At 37.6% G+C, this 24,213-nt stretch overlaps 1 protein-coding gene across 2 annotated transcripts in view; it reads left to right on the top strand.

Moving 5' to 3' along the window:
• The window catches only part of Dhc93AB (Dynein heavy chain at 93AB), a 584,738-nt gene that overhangs the window by 175,304 nt on the left and 385,221 nt on the right, over positions 1-24,213 (top strand). For both annotated transcript variants that reach the window (XM_083127975.1, XM_083127974.1), the window contains 3 exons: positions 15,428-15,505; positions 15,821-16,003; positions 21,744-21,913. In XM_083127975.1, coding sequence (XP_082984101.1) covers positions 15,428-15,505; positions 15,821-16,003; positions 21,744-21,913 — 431 coding nt within the window. The remainder of the gene's footprint in view (positions 1-15,427; positions 15,506-15,820; positions 16,004-21,743; positions 21,914-24,213) is intronic.

Below are 24,213 nucleotides of genomic sequence, written 5' to 3'. Positions count from 1 at the left end.
CGCCAACTGAACTTACCAAGTCAACCGTCCACTGCATCATTAAACACCACCAAAATACGGGTACTACAGAGCCAGGTAAGGCCCCCGGTCGAAAACGCCTATAGAGCGTGCGTGACCTACGGATATTTAGGTGCTATATCCAGACCAACAATCCTGTTTCTGTGGCCGAATTACGACTGTGGACTCGAGAACGCTTTCACATTGAAGTGTCAACCAGAACCATTCGCCGTTACCTACAGCGATGCGGTTACCGAGTGTACAAGGCGAAACGTAAACCCTTCCTTTCCATGTTGAACAAAGGCAATCGACTACGGTGGGCACGAATGTACCGGGGATGGACATTTCGGCAGTGGAACAGGGTTTTGTGGACGGACGAATCCATTTTTAATGTTGTGTATGGGAAAATACGGAAAACAGTCATTTGTCGGAAGGAGGAACAGAATGAAGCAAAATGTTATGCACGTCGGGTACAGAAACCTGCGTCAGTGATGGTATGGGGATGCATGACGGCATCTGGGGTTGGCCCACTACACGTCTGTGAGGGCATTGTGAATGCACACGCCTATACACGCATACTGGAGCGGCATCTTCCCACAGTGGGAAGGCACCTGTTCCACAGGCGGCGTCTCATCTTTCAACACGACAATGCCAGACCTCATACAGCGTGGCTGACAAGAGAATGGTTGACTCGCCATCACGTGCGAACTCTGCCATGGCCACCATCGAGTCCCGACCTCTCGCCCATTGAGAATGTGTGGCGTGTTCTTAAGCGACGTGTGCAACAGAGAGAACCCACGACAGTGGCTGCTCTTATCGCCTGCCTGCAGGAGGAATTGCACCGCATTGATGTGGAATACCTTGAACGACTCATCCGCAGCATGCCCCGACGCATTGCCACAGTTATTCACCGACGGGGCGGCATCACACCATGGTAAACAGGATCTCCTCTAACAGTGGTCGAACTTCAATGTCACGTGTAGATGGACGAAAATGTTTTATTTTGTGTGTACACCATACATTGCTGCGTTGCAGCGGAAATTTATGTTTTCCTTTGTTCCATGTAGCCTGCTGAATAAAATATGTTCAGCATATGCATGTGTTCTCCTTCTTTCACAACGCACTCCTATATTTGTGACTGGTCGAACTTCATTGTCACTAAGGTTGTATATTGTACACACTGAGGTACCCTTTGGGTTAAATTGCAACACCGCGAGTTAACAATAGGAACTTTATTCATTAATTAACATGAAAAGAATTCGTATATTAAGGTTCACAATCATTAATCAACGCTGAACAAAGGCCATATGTTAAAACTACCTACATTTTACTAGTGTCTGTATGAAACTGTTATATTGACACTGCTCAAAACTTTCTAGAAGTACACCGATCTGTGACAGACAACAGTACCTTTGATTCAATCTTTCCCAACTCTATGCATCTCTTACAGATATGGATGCCTAATAAAAAATAATAAACATCAGCCGGAATTCAAAATGAACATATCATAAGACTTTTGTTTTTAAATGAGACATTGGTTACATAAACAACGACTTTTGCTGAGATTTCAACATCTACTTTGATAAGAGCTAAATCATGTGTTAACCTGCATCACGTGACCTTGACCTAATTACGCCTTTGCGCTGCATACAAGCCAATGAATGAGAAATCAATACCATTTTACAGACAATATGAATAGATTACCTATGTTGTTCATAAATGTTTATTATGACTAGTCAACGATATACTTTTCACGTAGCTACTCTGAGAATCTTTTGTTACCGAGCACGTTTTGTGGTATTTAGTTAACGCGAATATGTTATGGCCATAACCCGTTGCACACGAATGCTAGCATAATACAGAATGCGATGATTGGTGGTTTTCTCAATTATCCTTACATCAGCATCTGGTAGTCACTTAAATATAAAGAATTTTACGTACTTACATAGTCACTGCGCATATCAATAATAAATTCCTGTAAGCCGAAAAGAAATTTACTTATCCTTCGTAAAAGAGTCCATCGGCTTCATATACTCGTCAAATCATCAAACATCAACTTTCGTGCTCAAATCGTGCTATTCAGTTTAACTTGTACGTTCATGATTGAGCGGATATCCATCGATTTCACTCATCTTGTCCAATTTACTCGTCCATTCGTTCTCCTTCTTCCCTCCAGAATCCTTTTTCGTTCCCTCTCCTTTTTTCGGGTTTTCCAAACAATCCGATTCTGCCGTACTCTCTACCTCAGATATTATGCACATTCACTCTTTCCAAGATAAATGCATAAATCCCAGATAATATAATAATAGTACAATTTGCTTTATTTGCATAATGTTATTACTGAATTCAATTATAATTTACACGAATATTTTTATAACCAAGCGACTCGACTAAAAAAAAGAAAGAAGACTATTTCTTTACAAAGTGTCAACCGAGGACATCTATTGAGTACAATTGGTATTACAAAACTCCAAAATGTATTACCGCCTACTGCTGCCATCTCACGTGCAAACAATAAATTAGATAACTTGTTACGCTAAATAAGCAATTTGAGGTTGGCAGTCCTGAATCAAATATCTTACAAATACTCACTTGAGTATAAAGCAAATTAATTCTCACCAGAATGACGCTTATGACAAAGTTTGTCATAAATGGTGCCCAACAAGGGTTGAATCCATTACACTAACACCTCTTCTTGAAATTCAACACATTACAAACATCTCACTTCAAAGTACACACACAGACATTAGACATACTGCACAAGATTTACTTTATTGCTAATTATGAAATTTTAATATACCTTATTTACACCAATCTGATCTTTCTACAAGATAAAGGTGCATGCGTTCTACCAGATAGTAAGAAGCCCAAGCTCGCACTTGTCACCCTTTTCTGAAGTACCTTCATAGATACTGACTCCTGAATACCCCCTTCAGTCATATGTTGACCTGTCGTAAGATTATGTCCACTTGACAAGATTGTGCGCCGCTGGCATAAACTCACGTGGCCGTCTCAACCACGAACCTTCCTTCGCCACTAACCCTTACAACTGAACTACAACTTTATTAGAATGACCAGTTTTGCACAAGTCTAAAAGATTATGCTTAATATCTGTAATAATATCCAATCCCATAGCCATAACCTTCTGCAACCAATATCTTAATTTCTCCTCAGTGCAACTCCACACTTTACAATTTTCAATGGAATGATTTTCCAATATTTCTCCAGTTATGCAATCTACCAAATTTAACGTAGAATCATGGGTATTTTTTATACATAAGTACGGTCCTAAGTAAAGTTCACAATACTTTTTGATTACCTTGTCACTCAAGTTGCCAAGTTGATGGTTTTTGACAAAGATTAAATCCCCCATTTTAATAGCTGGTCTTTTGAATCTTCTCTCATTGATTTGATTCAGCTTATTTCGTATTTTAGAAGAACTCGACCAACTTGCCATCAGCAAGTGCCATTCCCAACATCATTAAGCATAGAACGAAAGTCTACAAGTTTTCTTCTCACATTCAGTCTCAGTTCAGCAGGAGTGAAACCTGTTTGCAACGATACTGAATTATTCAAAAGGAAGAGAACTTGCTCAATCCTCTCAGGCCATTTCGCATGATTATAGAAACATAAGATCCTCATAAGTAGGGAAAGGAACTTTAGGTAAATAAATGTTTTTTCTGCGATAAGATAGAGACCCTCATTTTTGCCAAAATTCTGATCATAGCCTTATATGTCAACACAGCAAATTTTATTTTACATAAAAACACATATTTTCCAGTTTTCCGTATTTAAATACATATTTTGCGAATTTTCATTGTAAATACATAAAATCGCTCATTGACTTCATCTACCTCGAAATCCTCGAAGGAAAAATGTGTATTCTCCGCACCTCTTTCATATCGAGAGTGCTAGGTTTGTTTTGTCTTTGAGCACCCTCGCTGGCAGACTTCTGGCACCTCGCCTACGATCCTATTGGGAGAAAATAGCTGTAAGTAGCTGGGGCTGGCTACACGTAACGATAGCAAGGCTTTTTAATGAAGCAAAGCAGCTATTGTGGCCGGAAGGCATAAAATTTGACAATGTTCTTCTCTTGACAGATGCTGCAGCTTACATGCAGTAGGCCTTGCTGTTAGCTACCCCAAAATGGTGCACGTTAAATGTGTGACTCATGCGTTGCATAGAATATGTGAAAAGATAAGAGCTCTTTATCCCAATGTCGATGAACTGGTTTCAAATGTGAAGAAAGTTTTTATCAAGTTGCCTAGAAGAATAGACATTTTTAAACAAAAATGTCCTGAAGTTCCCCTTCCCCCTACACCTGTAGTTACGCGATGAGGCACTTGGTTGGATGCAGATGTTATGCCCAGAACTTTGAAAAAATTGTATCTGTTGTAAATGATGTCGACAAAGAAGAATTCTGCAAGAACTGTTGATGGAGCCCTCCTTAAAAGTCGAATTGGCATACATCTCAAGAAACCTGTCCTTTCTCTCCAATTCCATACGAAAGCTTGAATCGTCCGCGTATAGTAGAAACAAAACTGAAAGAATTCACAGGATCTAATGCACGAGTGCAAATGTCTAAACGTACAGAATTTTTTGGGAAAAACCAAGGTTTTCAAACTTTGTGCCAAATTGCATGTGTTTTGAAAAGTGAAGTAGAGGAAGAGGAAGCTTTGGAAAACTTCAGCGTTAGTGACATTTCGTGCTTCAAATATGCAAGAATTGTTTCTTGTGACGTGTAGCGATCTTTCTCACAATATAAGATGCTTTTTAGAGATAATAGTCACAGATTTACAATGAAGAATTTGGAAAAGCTATGGTGATCCTCTGCAACTCTTCCAAAAAATAGCTCGCTAAGAGGTAATCATTTAGAAACTAATTTCAGGTGTTTAAAATGCATTTTATAGTTTGTTTTTGTTACCAAATGTTTTTTATTTTTGTCACATATTTTCCTGTTTTTATCACATATTTTCAACATTTATGACACATAAAAAATAAATATTTCTGAGTTTTTTAGCACATAAAGTTCCGTTCCCTACTCATAAGCCTATTTAGTTCACTATGGTAACGTTCTACCATATTTGAGGAAGGATGATATGTTACTCCCTGCTTCTCCATCGCCTCCTGAAACAACTTTGACCTAAATTGTGGTCCGTTATCTGTAAATATCTGCATAGGTAAGCTAAGATGAACAAAATAAATTTTTATCAATTTCGCGATGACAGTTCGAGCATTACTATTTACAACTGGATAAACAACTAAGTATCTGGATGCGGCATCCAAAACCGTGAACAAGAATCTTTCCTTTTTAGGCCCCGACGCGAACGGTCCTTGTAAGTCCAAAAACAAAGTATGGTCTGGTCTATCAATTATATGAGACCTTGAAACGAATTTTGACGGATGCTTATTGGGTTTCGTTCTTTCGCAAACATCACAGTCCCTGACAAAATCTTTGATGTCATTCTTCATGTTCTTCCAATGAAAACTTTTGAAAATCAGAGCGAGAGTTTTAGCTACGCTGAAATGTCCGGAGTTATCATGACAATGTATTAAGATCCTACCAATCAACTTTATTGGTACACATATCCTCAATTTACTTGGATCATGAAAATCTTTGATATATAAAATTTCGTCCTCTACAACATAAGTTTGGCCCCAAGACCTTGAGCGAGACACACTGGACTGTACCTCTCCCAATATGTGAGAGATAATTTCTTTCAGGTAGGGATCTTCCCTTTGCGCCGAAACCAATTCCTCCTTGGTTAAGATTAAACTACCTAAGGACAGAGCACCTGAACAATTAACGTTAAACTCTGAGAGGGTCACACCAGGAAAACTACGACTAAGAGTATCAGCCACAACGTTATCTGATCCCTTAGAGTACTGCACCACAAAGGAATATTCTTGAATCTGTATAAACCATCGGGTGAGTCTGGCGTTCCAGGTATGAGCAGTCTCGAGCCAGGTAAGTGCCTTGTGGTCAGTGATTACTATAAACTGCCTTCCTTTGAGAAAGGAGGAGAATTTTGATATCGTAAAGAGTATGGCTAAAACTTCTATCTCAGTCGAAGTATACGATTTTTCGTACGATTTCAGCAACCTGCTTACAAACCCCAGGGGTCTGATGTGATCGTCTACCATCTGATAGCAGAAACCCCCTATCCCCACCAAAGATGCATCGGTCTGAATGTAAAATTTTTTCCCAAAGTCTGGATAAAACAAAGTAACCTCCCCTTTGACTACCTCTTTTAATTCTTTAAAAGCATCATCCGCTTCAACACTCCATTTCCACTTACTTTTTTGTTTCAGAAGTTCATAAAGGGGTGTGCCAACATTGAATAGTTATGAATGTACTTGCTCAACCAATTGAAGCAACCCAGAACCCTCTGTAGTTTTTTTAGGTTCTCCGGCTTTGGTAATTGTTCTATGCTTACGACATATGCTGGATCTTTATGATAGCCTTGAGTGGATATGACATAGCCAAGAAACTTTAATTCTTGTACCACAAATTTGCACTTTTCCACTTTCAATGTAAATCTTGGACGTTTCAATCTGGACAGCACTAACCTTACATGTTCAAGATGGGACTCGAAATCTTGGGATTTAATGATTATGGCATCGACATATACAACAGTGAAGTTGCTAAAGGATCCTAGAACACGGTTCATCACATCGACAAACACTGAAGTGTCATTAACTGACCCAAATACCACCCTCTTGAACTGGTATAATATCCCATCAAACGAAAAGGCCGTAAATTTTCTACTGTCTGTATCGAGAGGAACCTGCCAATAGGCATTCCCCAAATCAAGGGATGTGAAGTATTTGCACCCCTGGAATGATGTCAGTAACTCGTTAATCTTCAGCGGTGCAAGTTGCTTGAGTTTGACATGCTGATTGATCTTTTTTAGATCAACTCATAATCTGATAGCTCCATCGGGTTTTGGAACAACCAACAAAGGTGAATGGTATTCTGAATCAGAAAGTTCTATTACGTCCCATTCAAGCATCTGATTCAGTTGTTCCTTCACCTTTGCACGATAAGCATATGGAATGGGGTAGTTTTTCGTACAATGGGTTCGTTCGTGTCTAGCTCCATCCTATGCACATATTCCTTGCATAAACCCGGTACTTCGGTACACATGTCTTGAAACTCTTGTAACATTTCAACTAATTGCGAAGAACGAGATTCATCTAGAACTAAGGATCGTTTGATCTGGTCGCCGAATTCAGAAAAACATTTGCTCAAGGAGTCTTGTGAACAACAAACTTCTCTTATACTTAAATCTTGATTACTTGGATCGACCTGTTCTAGTGGAGTGAACCTCAGGAAAACTTTACCATTGGGTGTATTATAAAAAAAGGCATTTAAATCAAAATTTAGCTCACCGTGATTTTGTAGATAACATTTAAACCCAACAACAAAGGTACACTTAAACTCCTTACCACCACTAATTGAACAAATACGTCATGCCCACCTAAACTAATCATTAACTTAGTGATTCCATCTACTGCTTTTGATTTGGTTCCAGTATAATCAAACAGCCTGATGTGTGAAGCAGGCTCCAATCTTGGCCTAGAAATAATGGAAGACAATTCTTTCCATGCTTCATAGGACAGCAAGCTCAGTTCAGCCCCACTATCACAGAGTGCGTTAAATTCCCTATCAAGAATTTTTACTTTTATCAGGGCAGTACCTTTATTATGAAAATCTACATTAATCGGTATTTTAGAACTAATCTGCTCACAAAAATCTGAATCAGAGTCACTATTGTACATATTTACGAATCGAATGGCAGGAATGGTTACTGCACTCCCGCCCCCTGTGCATGGACGAAAGTTCCCCTGACGTTTTCCGAACCTCTACTAACAACTGACTCCCGTGATTGCACACCCTCATACTGGACCCCTGACTCCACTAGGTGTTGAGCTTCACGATTAGGTTGACTCCTACCTAAATTCTGTAAGACCCCTACTTGTCTCAAATACTCCAGCGCTAGTAACATTCCATATCGGTTCCAGTGCACTTTATCTATTCTCCTATGAGAAGGATTGCCTAAGAAACTTTCAAACAGATCCTCACGAATATTAGCATTATCAATCAGAAACAACGGACTCAGATCATGTACCTTGACAATATCACCCTCCTTAAGAGAGTGAATGAACTCGTTAATTTCGTGCCATTTCCGCCAGACAAAACTATCTTTGGATTTCATAACTTTTGGAAATGGGTGGAAGACAAAGAAGTGTAATATCCTTAACTCTTTCCTTTAAAAGATCAACAATCTCCTTCAAATTTCTTTTAATTTCATCACCAGGCCTAAATTTTAAAATATCATTTGTGCCTACCATGACTACAACAGATTCAGCCAATCTAGGAGTGGACCTTATACGTGCTTTTAATTGTTCGGAGGTTTGACCACTTACTGACAAGCCAATTCGACGGTTACCATCCTCATCAATACTGACTTGATGGTCACCAAACTTTTGGGCTAATCTGACAAACATGCTGTCACCAATGAACTGTTTGTCTTCCAACATGGGTCCAGACAAGTCAATCCCAGAACCCCTCGCACCCCTATTTACGAACGAGCTGGTATTTACAGGAGGATTACTTTTATGATCACCCACATCACCCCCTACGATGTGAGATCTGCTTCGTTTCCCTGCCACAAGTTCTCAGGAATGAAGGTAGTACTAGATCGAAAAAATTTTGACTTTGGACTAGTCCGCCCATCTTTCCTGACCGCAAACGGTGAACTTTTCTGAATTTGAGATTCACACTTAAGAGAAGCATCAGCATCCTGAGAATTTATAGACACCTTATTTACCCCTACCTTGTTGCTCTTTGGCTTGGAGAAAGGATTCGGCTCCCTTTTCAAATTTACCTCTTTTAAGGATTCGAAATTCTCGATTGCATGGATCGCATCAGAGAATGAAGAAAGGTCAGCCATTACAAAGTGTTCTCTCAATTTGTATGGTAATAACGTACTGAGCTGAGCAATGATTTGTGTTTCTTCAGCATTAGGTTGAATTGATCTAAGTAATTTATAGTTCTTAGAGAAGAATTGCAAGACACTCTCCTCTGAAGAACGAACATAAGGGGAATTCAAGATCTTAGCTAGACAAGAGCTACGCCACCTCGAACTTTCATAATGTCCAATAAACTCCTCCTTAAAGTGCTTGTATGAAAGAAGGTCATCCTTTCTTCCATTGTACCATACTTTAGCACTATCTAGCAATAATTTTGGGACATAATTAAGATACTCATTTTCGTCTAAATTGTACAAACTCAAAAGTTCCTCGACCTTTTCTAAAAACTCGGTTGGAGTGACATCTGTGATAATACCATTGAATTTAGGAAACTTCAGTAAGTCTTGCAGCTTAACCTGAACTACATTCCTGGGTGACGAACGACGAACCTCTCGAACACCTGAATTATCCTGATCACCACCCTCTCCTAGGTCTACCATATCCTTATGATTCAAAGATTTTCTGTGGTGGGATTTCATAGATCTCCTTTTACTACAAGAAGAAGCCCCTTCCCCTTTTTCCACGTTACTGCTCAAAGAATCTCTACTTGTTGCCCACCTCACTTGGTGAGAGCCAAGTTTGAACATAACATGGTTAACCTCAGCATCCGAATCCTCCGTCGAAGTTGCCTTATCAACCCCACGTTTTCGGGAGATCAAACCCCCTTTCAAAAGAAGCCTTTCATTTTCCACTGTATCTTGATTCGTCCCCAAAGAACGTCTATCTTCTAAACAAGTGATCATGTGATTGAATTTTCCCATCGACATATCTAATGATTTAAGGGTAGAAAGTATTTCTGTTGACACCATGTCACCACCCAGATTACTTTTCACCTCACACTGAGTTGCAGCTTCCTGAACAAGAAATTGAGATGAAGAAGATTCAACCTTCTCAGACTTCACGTGATCTACTAACCTTTCAACCTCTTCCCGCGTTCGCAGCGCCACCTGTACCATTTCCCCTTTACTATCCTGTACTCTATCTCTGATCTTCTCATCTATCTGACCCTTCAAGATCTCAAACTGTTCCATCTGCCCTATTTTCATTCGATCCAAAACTTCATGAACACCTTGTACCTCATCATCTAGTCTGCTAGATAATGCATCATATTTTTTCTCTACCGCCTCTGCCCTGGTCATACACTCCACACGATACTGGGATACGCAACGCCGAAGTTCTTCAGTTTCAGATTTCAGCTTTGAAATATGATCCGCCGTATCTCTTTTCATTTGAGCCAGGTCAGATCTGAGTAGCTCTGTAGTCTTTTCATGACTCGCTTGTAACTCAGACCTGAGCGATTCGTTTGATTTTTCAAAGTTCTCTTGAGTCTCTTTCTTGCTCTGCATAACTAGAGCAAAGAGGGCCTCAAGAGTTACTGGTTCTTTCTCAGTACCCATTTTACTAGTCAAGGAAAGTTATATAAAAAAAATCAAAATTCAATTTCTTTTAATTTTTTTTTTTTGTAAAGTTACAACTGTAGCCACTCAGCCACTAAGTCTCATAATCTTATATTAGACGTATTCGCCAGTGGAGGGGTCTTCCCTACATTCCACCGCGTGACAAGAACCTCCAACTAATATTTCAACCTTGCCCGAAACTCCCAACTAAATTCCTAAACCATTCAATCTGTTCTTGTTCGTCTCGCCAGTAGCGCTAGAAGCTATGACTGGAGGGCCACAAGTGAAACTTATGTTCATATAATGTGATTCCAAATAAATTTGATAAACTTCCTAGGGAAACCACCTTTCGTTGTCGAATAAATGCTCGCTATAGGTAATGTGTTAGAGTTGAGTTGGTGTTTTAAGTCCACTTTATGCACAGTAAGGCTAATCGGGACTGGACCTACAGTTTAAAGTGGGATCCGAACCACTTGTGCTTCCACCGGGTATCGAACCCGGGTCCCCTTGATTACAAGACAATGACGCTACCACTGCGCCATGGGGGAGGCCCTATATAGGTAATGTGGAGCCTAACTTCCACAATAATTCACAAAGTCTTTCATTTATTTATTAACAAACTATACCTTTCCTTTAGATACACCCTGTACATTAAGTTAAGCCAAATTTGATTAAGTCAAGTTGTTAGTTGTCAAATTTCATAACACTATCTGACTTTCTCATTTAACTAAAATGTACCCCTTCTTTAGGCACACCCTATATGCTGAATTAGACCAAACTCAAATAATCCCTATGATTATTCATACGGGATCTCATGCTTTTGAAATTTCATTTCTCAAAGTGTCAGGTTATACTAAACTGGTATGCCACCTGGGATCAAAACCACTGACAATTCACGTGAGAGATGAAACTAGAACTTTACTTAAGGCCTATGCCACCATACCAGATTCCCTTGAAATTACCATGGGACTATCATTCCGAAGTTTGAGAACACCAATTGAAGCAAGTACTGGTTAACTACTTAACAGTAGTGTATCCCCCTAGATATATCATAATTCAATTATTACCGACAAATCTAAGGATAAAAAGTGGGAGGTGGGCTACCCCCCTATGGAAAGAAACTGGTATTAGTACACAAAATGCTAATATATTGTACACACTGAGGTACCCTTTGGGTTAAATTGCAACACCGCGAGTTAACAATAGGAACTTTATTCATTAATTAACATGAAAAGAATTCGTATATTAAGGTTCACAATCATTAATCAACGCTGAACAAAGGCCATATGTTAAAACTACCTACATTTTACTCGTGTCTGTATGAAACTGTTATATTGACACTGCTCAAAACTTTCTAGAAGTACACCGATCTGTGACAGACAACACTTTAATGGCACTCAAAGGATGGCGGCGTACCTTTGATTCAATCTTTCCCAACTCCATGCATCTCTTACAGATATGGATGCCTAATAGAAAATAATAAACATCAGCCGGAATTCAAAATGAACATATCATAAGACTTTTGTTTTTAAATGAGACATTGGTTACATAATACAGAATGCGATGATTGGTGGTTTTCTCAATTATCCTTACATCAGCATCTGGTAGTCACTTAAATATAAAGAATTTTACGTAGTTACATAGTCACTGTGCATATCAATCATAAATTCCTGTAAGCCGAAAATAAATTCACTTATCCTTCGTAAAAGAGTCCATCGACTTCATATTCTCATCAAATCATCAAACATCAACTTTCGTGCTCAAATCGTGCTATTCAGTTTAACTTGTACGTTCATGATTGAGCGGATATCCATCGATTTCACTCATCTTGTCCAATTTACTCGTCCATTCGTTCTCCTTCTTCCCTCCAGAATCCTTTTTCATTCCCCCTCCTTTTTTCGGGTTTTCCAAACAATCCGATTCTGCCGTACTCTCTACCTCAGATGTTATGCACATTCACTCTTTCCAAGATAAATGCATAAATCCCAGATAATATAATAATAGTACAATTTGCTTTATTTGCATAATGTTATTACTGAATTCAATTATAATTTACACGAATATTTTTATAACCAAGCGACTCGACTAAAAAAAAGAAAGAAGACTATTTCTTTACAAAGTGTCAACCGAGGACATCTATTGAGTACAATTGGTATTACAAAACTCCAAAATGTATTACCGCCTACTGCTGCCATCTCACGTGCAAACAATAAATTAGATAACTTGTTACGCTAAATAAGCAATTTGAGGTTGGCAGTCCTGAATCAAATATCTTACAAATACTCACTTGAGTATAAAGCAAATTAATTCTCACCAGAATGACGTTTATAGCAAAGTTTGTCATAACATGTAAGGAACACAAAAAAATTTGCATCATTATCATATGACCAATGTAACGCGAGTTGTACCCCCAAAAGGAATGCACAGCACGCTACTGATTCAAGCTTCAAAATGTTGCGGTACCTTGAAATGACTGTAGCTCAGAGGCTAATTGCCCTAGGGAGATGAATGGACCGTTGTACGTGGATGAATCAAAGATTCAGACGATATAAAATTTATGCACATTCGGCATATATGTTGGGGGGGGGGAGGGGAAGGGGGATTCCCCGAAATTTTTTTTAAAAATGGGGTTCACCCCCTCCCCTGAAAAAAGGACATGAAAAGGTCAACATGCACATAGAAATTATCGCTGGCATGTAACAAACAGAAAAATATTTGCATCATTATCATATGACCAATGTAACGTGCGTTGTAACCCTGAAACAAAAGTCCTGCGTGCCACTGTGTCAAGCTACGGTTTTCAGTGAAATGCCAGTTCGGGAAGGGCATTGCCAGTCGGATGGTGCAGGAGCAGGAGGAGGGGAAGGGGAACGTCTTTGTGACATATCATCAGAATCATATTCTTATGATATGTTAGAGGGAATGTCAAGCTTTTCTTCATCGCAATCGGAGTCTGTATTCATATCCTCCAGTTCATCGTGGATTTCATCAGAATGGAGATCACTCGTGGCAGCCATGGTCGACTATAAGCCTTTTGGGGACACAGCAGGCACAGACGACACTATCACACATCACACGAACAAAGTAAAGATGATGATAAAGTCTTGGGAAAAGTCACACTTCACTCAAAAAATCTTTGGCACTTGGGCACAAAACGAGTCTCACATACACACAATCTTCCAGGAGGAAAAGCTAGAACGGAGTGACAAAAGTGTGCCAACTCTTGCAGCTACTTCCAAATTCTATTTTTAGACAGTGCAGGGTAACCTTTGTAGCCATTTGTGAAACACTGTGCTCAAGAACAAAGGTTTTTCTTCAGCCCGCCTCGAACTTACATTATTACCACGCAGTTTCAACAACCCTTCTTCCCCCTCCCCCAATTCCCAACCCCCACTTGCTAATGCACGGAAAACATCCCTTTTGACCTTGGGTACCGATATACAAACTTCCTTCCAATGCAGATTCCAGGGGTAAGCCAGAAACAGCCGACCTTTCTTTGTCGGCAAAATTTTTCCCTTGAAAAAAGAAGCAAAAGAGAAGTTGCCTTTTTTCCGCCATTTTCATGAAAAGAGAAAATGTACAACAATTATTTCTGTTAAATACATGTGTTAACAACAATATGAAAAAAGAAAATTGAAATTCTAGCCATAAATAGCGAAGTTATAACGTAAAAACTACGACCTTGACAAAGTGTTTTGATCGAGACAATCGGGCCCGAGGGTTACATGAGAGCATCTCGATTGAGGCGATCAGGCTACTAAAGGCTAAGGCATACAGAACCTTAAAATAGGTTCTTTCGGAAATTTTTAGTGCATATTTTAAGTGCATATTTTGGCCTTTTTTAGTGCATATAAATCTGCCCCCTAGTGATCAGCATCTCAAGGTACCCATTTATTAAAGGCTGGATAAACCCCAGAACTGCTCCATGCAAGGACATTTCTGAAATAATTCCTATCTGAAATCACCCACACTGGGAATTGAATCAGAGTTTCTTCACCTGTCTCCCCTATTTTTGTTAAAATTACTGGATTGCAAGACATGAAAACAGTAAAATTCCTTCCAGCTGTCAAGGCACAGAAGTTGACAAGGCACTGAAGGAGAAAGAAAACTCTAACACTTAACAGGATTTGAACATCCAATATAATGCTTTCCTGCTCTAAAACTTCTAGTGAAGACACATAGTATTTTGGATATCACTTTAAGCTGTAGGTCCAGTCCAGATTAGCCTATCTGTGCATAAAGTGGACTTAAAACATAATTTAAATCAAATCTGCAAGAGAGTTTAGATATGTTACCCTCTCAACATTGTCTTGTAGTTGTCAATTATATCCCCACTTCTTGGAATCATGATTTCACATGTATTGTAAAGGTAATCAAACATGACCTCTCGCTCATGTAGTATCCACTAAACGCATATTTCTTTTATCACACCTATTAGAATTACGTTAATTGGTACTCTATCAGTATTGGCTGATATAGGCATATTTATTGGTGTATCAGTTTATTGGTAAAATTATTGATTATTTTACTGATATGATATATTGATAAATAGCCTGTCCTGTATAAATAGCAACACATCTAAAACATGTTCTGCAATGCAACTTATGATTCCAAAAGCATAAGGTGATTTACATCATTCAACACAGAAACTTGTGCTACATGTCTTCCACTAATCTATAACAGTTTTTATTTGTAAGAAGCAAGTCATACCAGCTGTCTGGAAATAAATATATCTACTATTTATGTAACTACATTTTAATTTTAGTATTATTGTGATTTTCTCACATCTATGACAAGGATTGGTTGTAAAAGTGATCCTAGAGGCCAAAAAGCACTTTCTAAATAAATACGATATCTATGTAGCTACAAAAAGTACAATGCTAATTGCTTGTGACTCCACCATATAATAAGCTATTAAATTAGTACAATTTATTTTGGAAAATATATCCGTTATTCCATGTGTTCTCTGATACAGAGGTTTTTTTCTTCTATTCCAGGCAGATATGGAAAAGGATGCTGAACTCAAAGAGATGAAGACTGAAATATTGGACAGAGTGAAGACAGCAATGAATGAGGTAAGTACTGAAATTCTAATTGTGAAAAATCATTTATTTCATGAAAGATTATCCTTAATTGGAAATAAGGGCAGAATGAATACCAGTGTGGTTTGCAAGACAATCAATCACTACCATGCCTCTATGTTATTCAAACTTTCCAATCAAACCTTTTTCACATTTAAGACGTGATATGACAGTTGTAAAATGTGCATGTAAAAATATTGAGATGCATCTAAGGTTTGCTTTTGTATGACATGTATATATTTTTTATATTCTTATTTCTTTTTTTTTTTTATGTTTTTTTATGTAATTAAGATACATGTTTTTGTGTAGGCTCATGATTACATTAGCAGTTTTGAAAATTACTCGTACCTTTGGTTGGACGATCGACAAATGTTCCTGCAACAGTTCCTTCTCTATGGCCGTCAGTTGGATCCTGAGGAATGCGAACGCCTTGTACTTGAAGAAGGTGAACCAAATGAATCTCCGCCCACTATGGATCAGTTCAAAGAACAGGTGATTATTCTAATTAACCATTGATAAATATGAATAATCCTTGATCAGATGCCACCAGACATTGATATTATTGTTAACCAAAAACTCAAAATGCTGACCAAGGCAGAATTTATTTTATTTTAAAACAAACTAAACGTTACGTTTCAACCTTCTATCAAGGTCTTCTTCAGACTCTGTACCAAATAGAAAAATCTTAAATAAATAAAATAAATTCTGCCTTGGTCAGCATATTGAGTTTTTGGTTTTCATGGAAACAATGTTAATGGTGTTATGTTATTATTGTTGACTGTCTGGTAACTATGGTAATTCTATCCAGCTTTTTTAAACAGTAATTAATAACAACAATGGATGATTTGCATAAATTAAACACTTGAAAATTGCCAGTTTGAATCTTGTGTAGATCAATACCAGAACTTGGCAGAAAATATTTGTTTTATTGCAGGAATATTATCGCACCACATTTTTTTGTACTTGCATAGTTGCAAACTTCCAAAGTTTTTCAAATTTTTTATTACATGCATGTAAAATGTGGTGCAATTTGTAACAACTCCAGAAAATGGTGTAAAAGATCAAAATCTGCATTATTTTTAACTTACTAGGCACAGAAGTATCTTTAATAGGGATTGATCAATATGGAATTTTTATCAGCACCAATAAAGTACTGATATAAACTTTACCAATAGTGCTAACTAATATTGTACTAATTCAATATAAAAATTGTAGCCACCGTCCTCAAACACATCATGTGTCCAGGGACTGAACTATGATTTATTAGATAATACACTACCCTGAAGACAGAGGCAGAATCAGTCTCTGAAACGTAGGTAATTACTAGAGCCCGGAAGTTCAGGCATTTATTTTCGTTAAAATAGGCAGGCAAAAAGGCATTTATAATGTGGTAAATAGGCACTAAAAATGAAAAAAAAAAAGGCAAAATAAACCAAAAAAAGGCACATTTAGAAGTCGCTTACTTTTATCTATAATTTCTGGCAAAATGTTAAAATCTAAATTGGGAAGAGCATTTCAATTTTCTCCGTCTTGATTGCACATAACTACAAGGTGCTTTTTAAGTTCTAAACATTCATTGATAGTCGTCTGTCAGAGAGAATGTTTTTCATAATAGAAAATGATCTTTCTACTTCGACAGAAGTTATTGGAGCATACATATAACAAGCTAATGTAGCTGGACTCATTTTGGTAACAGCATTTTCACCTTTTAGAATATCACAAATTGTTTTCAATTGTTTCAAGTCCTCATTTGCACTCACTACCCGTTAGCACTTTTCCGCAACAGCTCACCCCTTTTCTCCTGGCACTTCCATCATCTGCTGCATAGATTCCTCGAAGATTTTCATGGATGCTATAATTGTAATTGTCTCTGGCAATGCACCATAATGTGCAAAAGTAAACTTGAATAGCACAGGAGTTTTTTCACTTCACGAATTGAAGCCGCTTCATTTTCTGGAAGAGCATCGATCACCTCACTGATTTTTTCAAGGTTGTTAGGATAATATATAGCTGCTGATATCCAGGTCCCCTATCTCGTCAAGACTGGTTGCTGAGGTAAACTAAGCTCAATCGCAACATCCTGAAATTTTCGGGTTCGAGAGGGAGATTTCAGAAATATTTTCTTTGTGTTCAAAATCAACCTGTCCACTTCAGCAGTCAATCATGCACAAGAAATGTTAACCGAAAGGCAATATCCTGACTCAGCATGAAATACTTTTTTCTCACACTTTTCTCCTTCAGCAATGTTGAAACATGCGTGAGTTCAATATTATTTAAATAAGGCGAAAATTATTCACATAATAAACGGAAGAAAAATAAATGGCAACAACGTTTCTTGGGAGAAAAATAATTTATATACACATTTTTTTTAAAAAAAAATGTCAAATTTCATTGAAAAAGGCAAAAAAAGGCATTATAATTAAAAATAGGCAGTGGGGTCCCAAATAGGCAAAATAGGCAAAATGAAAAGGCTTCCAAAACATTCGAAACAACATAAGAAACGTATATCCGGAAAAATTTTATCAACATATGCAGTAGATAAAAAGAGGCATTTTGCCAAACTTCCGGGCTCTAGTAATTACTATCCGTGCCAAAAATATTGAAGCCTCGGTTTACGCACTCGTAAAATTGTACTCCGTGGGAGGAAAAAAGTCAAATATACTTCATTGGAAAGCTTCAAGTATCTACTTTTTAATAAGCATTATCTGAAAATTACTCTTAAATTTGTTTTCTTACTATAATGAACAATTCACTGAAAAGTGTAGTTTTTTCTTCCAATTTTCACGAACGGGGAACTTAACACCATACAGTGCATAATCGACTGTACATATAATCTTGAGATTTTGTGTACTTGAAGTTTGATTATTTTTGCACCTCTGTAGAAAAAATCAAATGCATATTTTTACTAGATACTTCAAAAATTGACATTTTAGGGAAATGTGCAAACTGGAAATGCATAATTACAAATTCAATGAAATTGCAAAAAACTGTTGATATAACACATTTGATCAAATTCCGGAATTTTGTCATGTGTACCTGAAATATGGTCCCAGATATTCATTATTCTTTTGCACTCATAATATGGTAAACTGGTGCATTACGTATGGCAGAGTGCGGCCAATCTCAGACTCCGCAGGCTACAGGTGACGTCGCCTTGCGGAAGTGCGTTCCGTCGAGCCGATCCAAAGTATTGTTGCAGCATTAAAATAATGAATGAAATATGTCTCATATTGCAAATGGAATACTGCTGTACTGCAGGGTTTTTTTTCTAGCTTTTTATCTTCATATCAATGTCGTCCCCTTCGATACCCAGCAAAGACACATAGTGGTTCAGATTCCACTTTAAACTGTAAGTCCAGTCCTGATTAGCCTACCTGTGCATAAAGTGGACTTAATGTGAGAAAACAACTCAACTCGGCTTTATATGAACATCATTTTCTCAGTATTATTTTATATTGCACATTTAAACAGATATATGTTCGATGAGGACGATTTGAATGAAGTTGATGAGAGATCCAGTCTTCTCTGTATACAATAAAAATGCACCTGCTGTGTACAGTGATTTCAAAAGAAAGAGAAACGGAACGAGGTGCGTACCAGCAATAGCAATGCATAAAAATTATATTTTAAAATTTGCACATTTGAAGCTAACATTTTAAAATATATTTCGAACAAAAATGCTTGTAAATCGTGTTTTTGTGTTTATCTCGCAAAATTAACTTAATCATAGTGTCAAGTAGTAGCGGTGGTTTGAACATGTGTTGCTATACATTCCACATGAAATATGGCTTTTATATTTTGGTCTGTTGTGGGTTCATTAAGAGAGACAAAATTACTAAAAACATTAATAAATTTTCATTAAATATAATGAGTGAAAGGTAAAAGTATAAAATTCTTTTCATAATAAATTATGTTGAACTGGATAATTAAAATAAAAGTCTTGTGTATCTTTCTTCTCACCACACCTTGCAAAAACTGGCCCAATAGAATATTGGGTCGATACATATTTTTGCTGTTCCCTCTTTATTCACATACCTTTATCACTGTGCTGATGTAACCCCCAAACACTACGCCGTGCACTTGACACCTTGCTTTATGTCGTGAGTTGTGCCCATTCGTTTCTCATGGTCAAAATATCTTGGCACTGACTAGCATTTCTTTTGCACCACTATGATATTACCATCTTGCCATTTTCATGCAACAAAAAATCACTTCACAGAACCGCCATCACTCAATTCTGTGCATATGAACAAACATGCGTACTTGTGAGAGACCGATTGCCTGGATAGAATGCACGTAAGAATTATCATGGCTATGTGCGAGTTCAAGCAATAATTCATGGCAGGAACGTAAACACAGAAGTGAAAAAAAAAATCTTCAGCATCTCTACAATGCTTTCCTTTGCGCAACACATGGTTTTGGGGCAAGCGGCAACGCTTGGCAACAAAGCTCACTTGCTCTACGTGCGTTCTTTGCAACGATGTGAATTGCATGGGAACCGGTTGCCAAGAAAAACAATTCTCTCTGTTGTTTTCAATTCGCACAGTGTGCAAGAATGAGATATGGAAATTTGATTTTTATTCCACGGCCATGATTTTGATATGCATTTTGTGACCATTGGTCTGACCATTACTGAAATTGCAACATCATAATTAATCATTAATTGTGGCTGTTCCACAGATGATAGTACCATTATATTTGGCTGAGATATTTCCACATAAACAAGCTTCAATCACAAAATAATTGTCTGAATAGAAAACAGACAGAGTTAGAAATCACTTTGTCTTGCTTTTGTTTAAAAGCAGACATTTGTAGCTTTCCAGTGAGGTATATTTGACTTTTTTCCTCCCAAGGTGTACAATTTTACATGCACGCAAACCGAGGCTCAATATTTTTGTCACGGATAATAAATATTTAACACAGTGAATGTAAGTCCAAAAACTCAAAATGAATGAATCACCACTGATCAGCTACAAAGAAAAAAGAAAGATGTAGATGTTTCTTGAAAAACATGAATGGTTTATTAATTTATGCAACTAGGAGAGTGCAATAGATTTTGTCTAGGGCTGAGACGATATCACTTTGAACCACTGATGTTGATCCCAACACCTTTCCTGATACTGCCTGATACTAGTACCAGTGCTTGAATGCTTGAAATTTCTAACAATTAAATGTGCAAAATATTGACTTATATTAATATATAAATGTTCTACTGAAAATATGTGCATCAGTTTACCAGTTTCATTTCAGAATATTTAACAATTACATCGAAATATTGAAATTATTGTCATTGAAGTGGCCTCCCTGGTGATGTAGTGGTAACCGTCGTAGCCTTGTGATCAAGGGGTCACAGGTTCGATACCTGGTGGAGGAACATAGTGGTTCGGATCGCTCTTTAAACTGTAGGTCCAGCCCCTGTTAGCCTTCTTGGGCATTTAAGTGGACTTAAAATAAAAACTCATTCACTCATGCTGTCATTTAAGAACATTTTTTTTCACAGAACACTAGTGCATAGTATATTAAAAGTTTGAATTTTTCATACTTTCTAGTACTGACATATTGCCATGAGTATAGGCTCAGTCCTAGTTTCGTCTTTGAGATAGGAACTGTATAGTTAAACATTTACTTCATAAAATCGTATTTTGCACTAAAGCAGCACAGGCTATTTATTTATATATCAATATCAATATGTTTATTCATCATTAGACATTACAATAATGAAATAGATGTCGTCATTGGTACAAATATAAATCATAAAACAAGAATAGCATAAACAAATATTAATAAATATATAGGTTGAGTATGGAGAAGACAGCAAGTGTTACATGTATTAAGAATTGTATAAATTTGAATCACCTTTTGAGTGCAGGATAAATTCATCTATTGAGTAGAAAACCTTAACTCTTAGCCAGTCTTGCAGTACTCATCTCTGGAAGCAGGTTCAACAGTTTAATTCCTATGTGTTTGGAATTGCTTAGCCTGGTTGATGGTGTGTCTTATTTATAACTGACTCTTGTGCTGTGTCTGAGTAGGGACACACAGGTATGTTGATATTGACAGATACTGATTGATCTTTTCCATCCCTAGTGTTCAGCAAATCATTTAATGCACTGAGAGTACTTTCTGTAAGAACTGCATGGTCTCTAGGAACACATTGAATGGTTGATATGGATTTTTGCACGTAATTAGGCTAAATTTTGATGTGAACAAATCTTAAACATTTGTGTTGCAGGTGGACAGCTATGAGAACCTGTTCCTAGAAGTTGACAAGATGGAGGAAACTAAAATCTTCAGCTCATGGTTTCAAGTCAATGTTCGACCTTTTAAACAAGCTCTACTCAATACCATTCGGAAGTGGGGAAATATGTTTAAGGAGCATTTAGTTGAACATGTCACTAATAGGTTGGTAGAGTTTTATGAGTCTTATATACATCATGCATGCCACAAAAGTAAATAATAATTTAAACAAGAAATTCAGGCTCTACCAGGCAAGTCAGTTCCTGACTTCACCTAGTTTTCCTTTTCTTTCTGCTGTTTCTATCTCTGTGGGCAGTGGCGGCAATTGGGCTCCAAAAGTAGGGGGCAAGGTGCCAAAACTGGAGCAGTGGGTGGGGGTGGGGCAAGGACAGTTTAGTTTAGCTGTGTAGATAAGGTTTACCATAGTGCGGGGGCAAACTTGGCAAAAAAGTGGAGTGAACTGCGCCCCCCCCCCCCCAAACCTTCCATATTTGCTGCCACTATATGTGGGAATTGTCTCACACAGCGATATTACCTTACCTTTGTAAGCCTGTTGATTTCAATGGTGTCAAGTATTTCCCAACATGAGGTTGTGTATTATCTCATGAGCAAAAGGCATCTATGTGGGGAATAGTACAGCATGCCATATGAAATTTTGGCCGATATCGATAAACATACCATACTGATACTGATTACTGATTCGATGTAAAATTCCAAATTGTCCTTGGAAGACCTGAATAGTTCATTGACATCCTTATTGTTTGTTTGTAGGTGACTGCTGTGCAAAAGAAGTTGCATATTTAGACATTTACTTTTTTTATAAAGTGGGGTATGGAGATTACCCATACAAATTATAACAAAATAGCAGAATTTTAAGCAAAATTATAAGATATTTATAGATATATATATAATCGGTAGCATAATTGATAATTCTAGCTAAAAACTAATGCACCGATATGTCTGTATTACTCGATACCGATAGACTACCGATTAATCTGTCCCATCCCTATTATATATGCAAAAGTACACTGCCAAGATACGTACACAGGCATACATGCTTATGTGGCTAGCAAATCTACACTAATAAAATATGATCAGTTTGAACCTTCTAGGTTTCATTCCATGAAAACTGTTCTTTTTCACCTTGCAGCACCTGCTGTGAAGTGGCACCTGCTTGTTTCTCCCCCTCCTCTTCTCCATCCTGTGGCCCACCTCCTGCTGGAACTGACTAACTTTTCTTGTTTCTGGTCTGGCAATATAAAGTACTCCATTATTGTCTGGCTCTGGAAATGTAACTAATTTGTCTTACATGTACTTTTCATCAACTCAATCTCCCCATCATTTTTGTTCATTTTCTCTACCATGTTCATACAAAGGTGATTCGTTTCTGCCACTTTTCCCTCTGTTTCATTCTCCCTCCTCTTTCATTTGTACTTCATTGATTTTGTATCCACATTTTATCGTGTGTTCAGTCAGTGCCATTCTTAGATCTTCCTCTTTGATGTCCCTCCTATGTTCTCTAATTCTTTCATTGATACTTCTCCCAGACTCTCCTATATAATATACTTGCTTCTACATGTCCTTCCACATTCTACTTCATAAACTCCTATCATTGCTAATTGTCACTTTTCTCTCTCCTTTGCATACATTAAAACATTTCTTGACACAACATATTGTTTCTTTTCTGTTTTTCGCTCATAACTTTGTTCTTTTTTCATTTTCTTCCCTATTCGTTTTATGATGAGAATCATTTCTCCTACTATGTATCCATTTTTCTTGTGCTGCCTCCATTATCCACTTTATTTCCTTATCATAGCCTTCTTTGTTGTTGCATAATCTTGCCACCCTCATTTAAAGAAATAGTGTTCTTAATTAGACACAATCATGAAATGCATATTTTCATGAAACGATACTATTATTAATTGACAGTACTGTGCAAATCATGTGAAAAGTGTAGATCTAGTAGATTTTTCAATAATATAATGCTATTGGCATTAATCTTGAGAAAATTGTTAGAATCAACTTGGTGGTCCAGGTGATCGACTCACAATCTCCCTCAACGGTCCCAGGTTTGATTCCTGGTCCGGGCATGGGTGATCCTTTGTGAGTGCTTTGTTTGCCAGTTTCATGAATCATCATTCATTCTCATCTTATCATCAGCGAAAAGTTGTCAGAAAAGCAACACAAAATAATAAAAATACTAATACAAGTACAAGGTGCATTCAATAAATAAGCGGAAAAGTAGTATAAAAAATCTAAAATACGACCATGATTGTTATATATTTGTTATTTTGTGAAGGCATCTGTAAGCTATACATAGCTGTGTCTGGCACGCTTGCCTCGTGCACGGGATGCTGGGAAACAGCTACACATGATGGTTGCACCCTTATAGGAGTGCTCCGTGCTGGAGCAGCAATGTGTCGGGAGATTTTTGTTAAGTGAAGGCGTGAAACCGATAGAATTCT

This window comes from Lepisma saccharinum, chromosome 9 (genome assembly GCF_977018435.1).
Source record: "Lepisma saccharinum chromosome 9, izLepSacc3.1, whole genome shotgun sequence".
Taxonomy (NCBI): Eukaryota; Metazoa; Arthropoda; class Insecta; order Zygentoma; family Lepismatidae; genus Lepisma; species Lepisma saccharinum.
The sequence above is the reverse complement of the archived record's forward strand: the minus strand, read 5'-3'. Positions and strand labels throughout refer to the sequence as shown.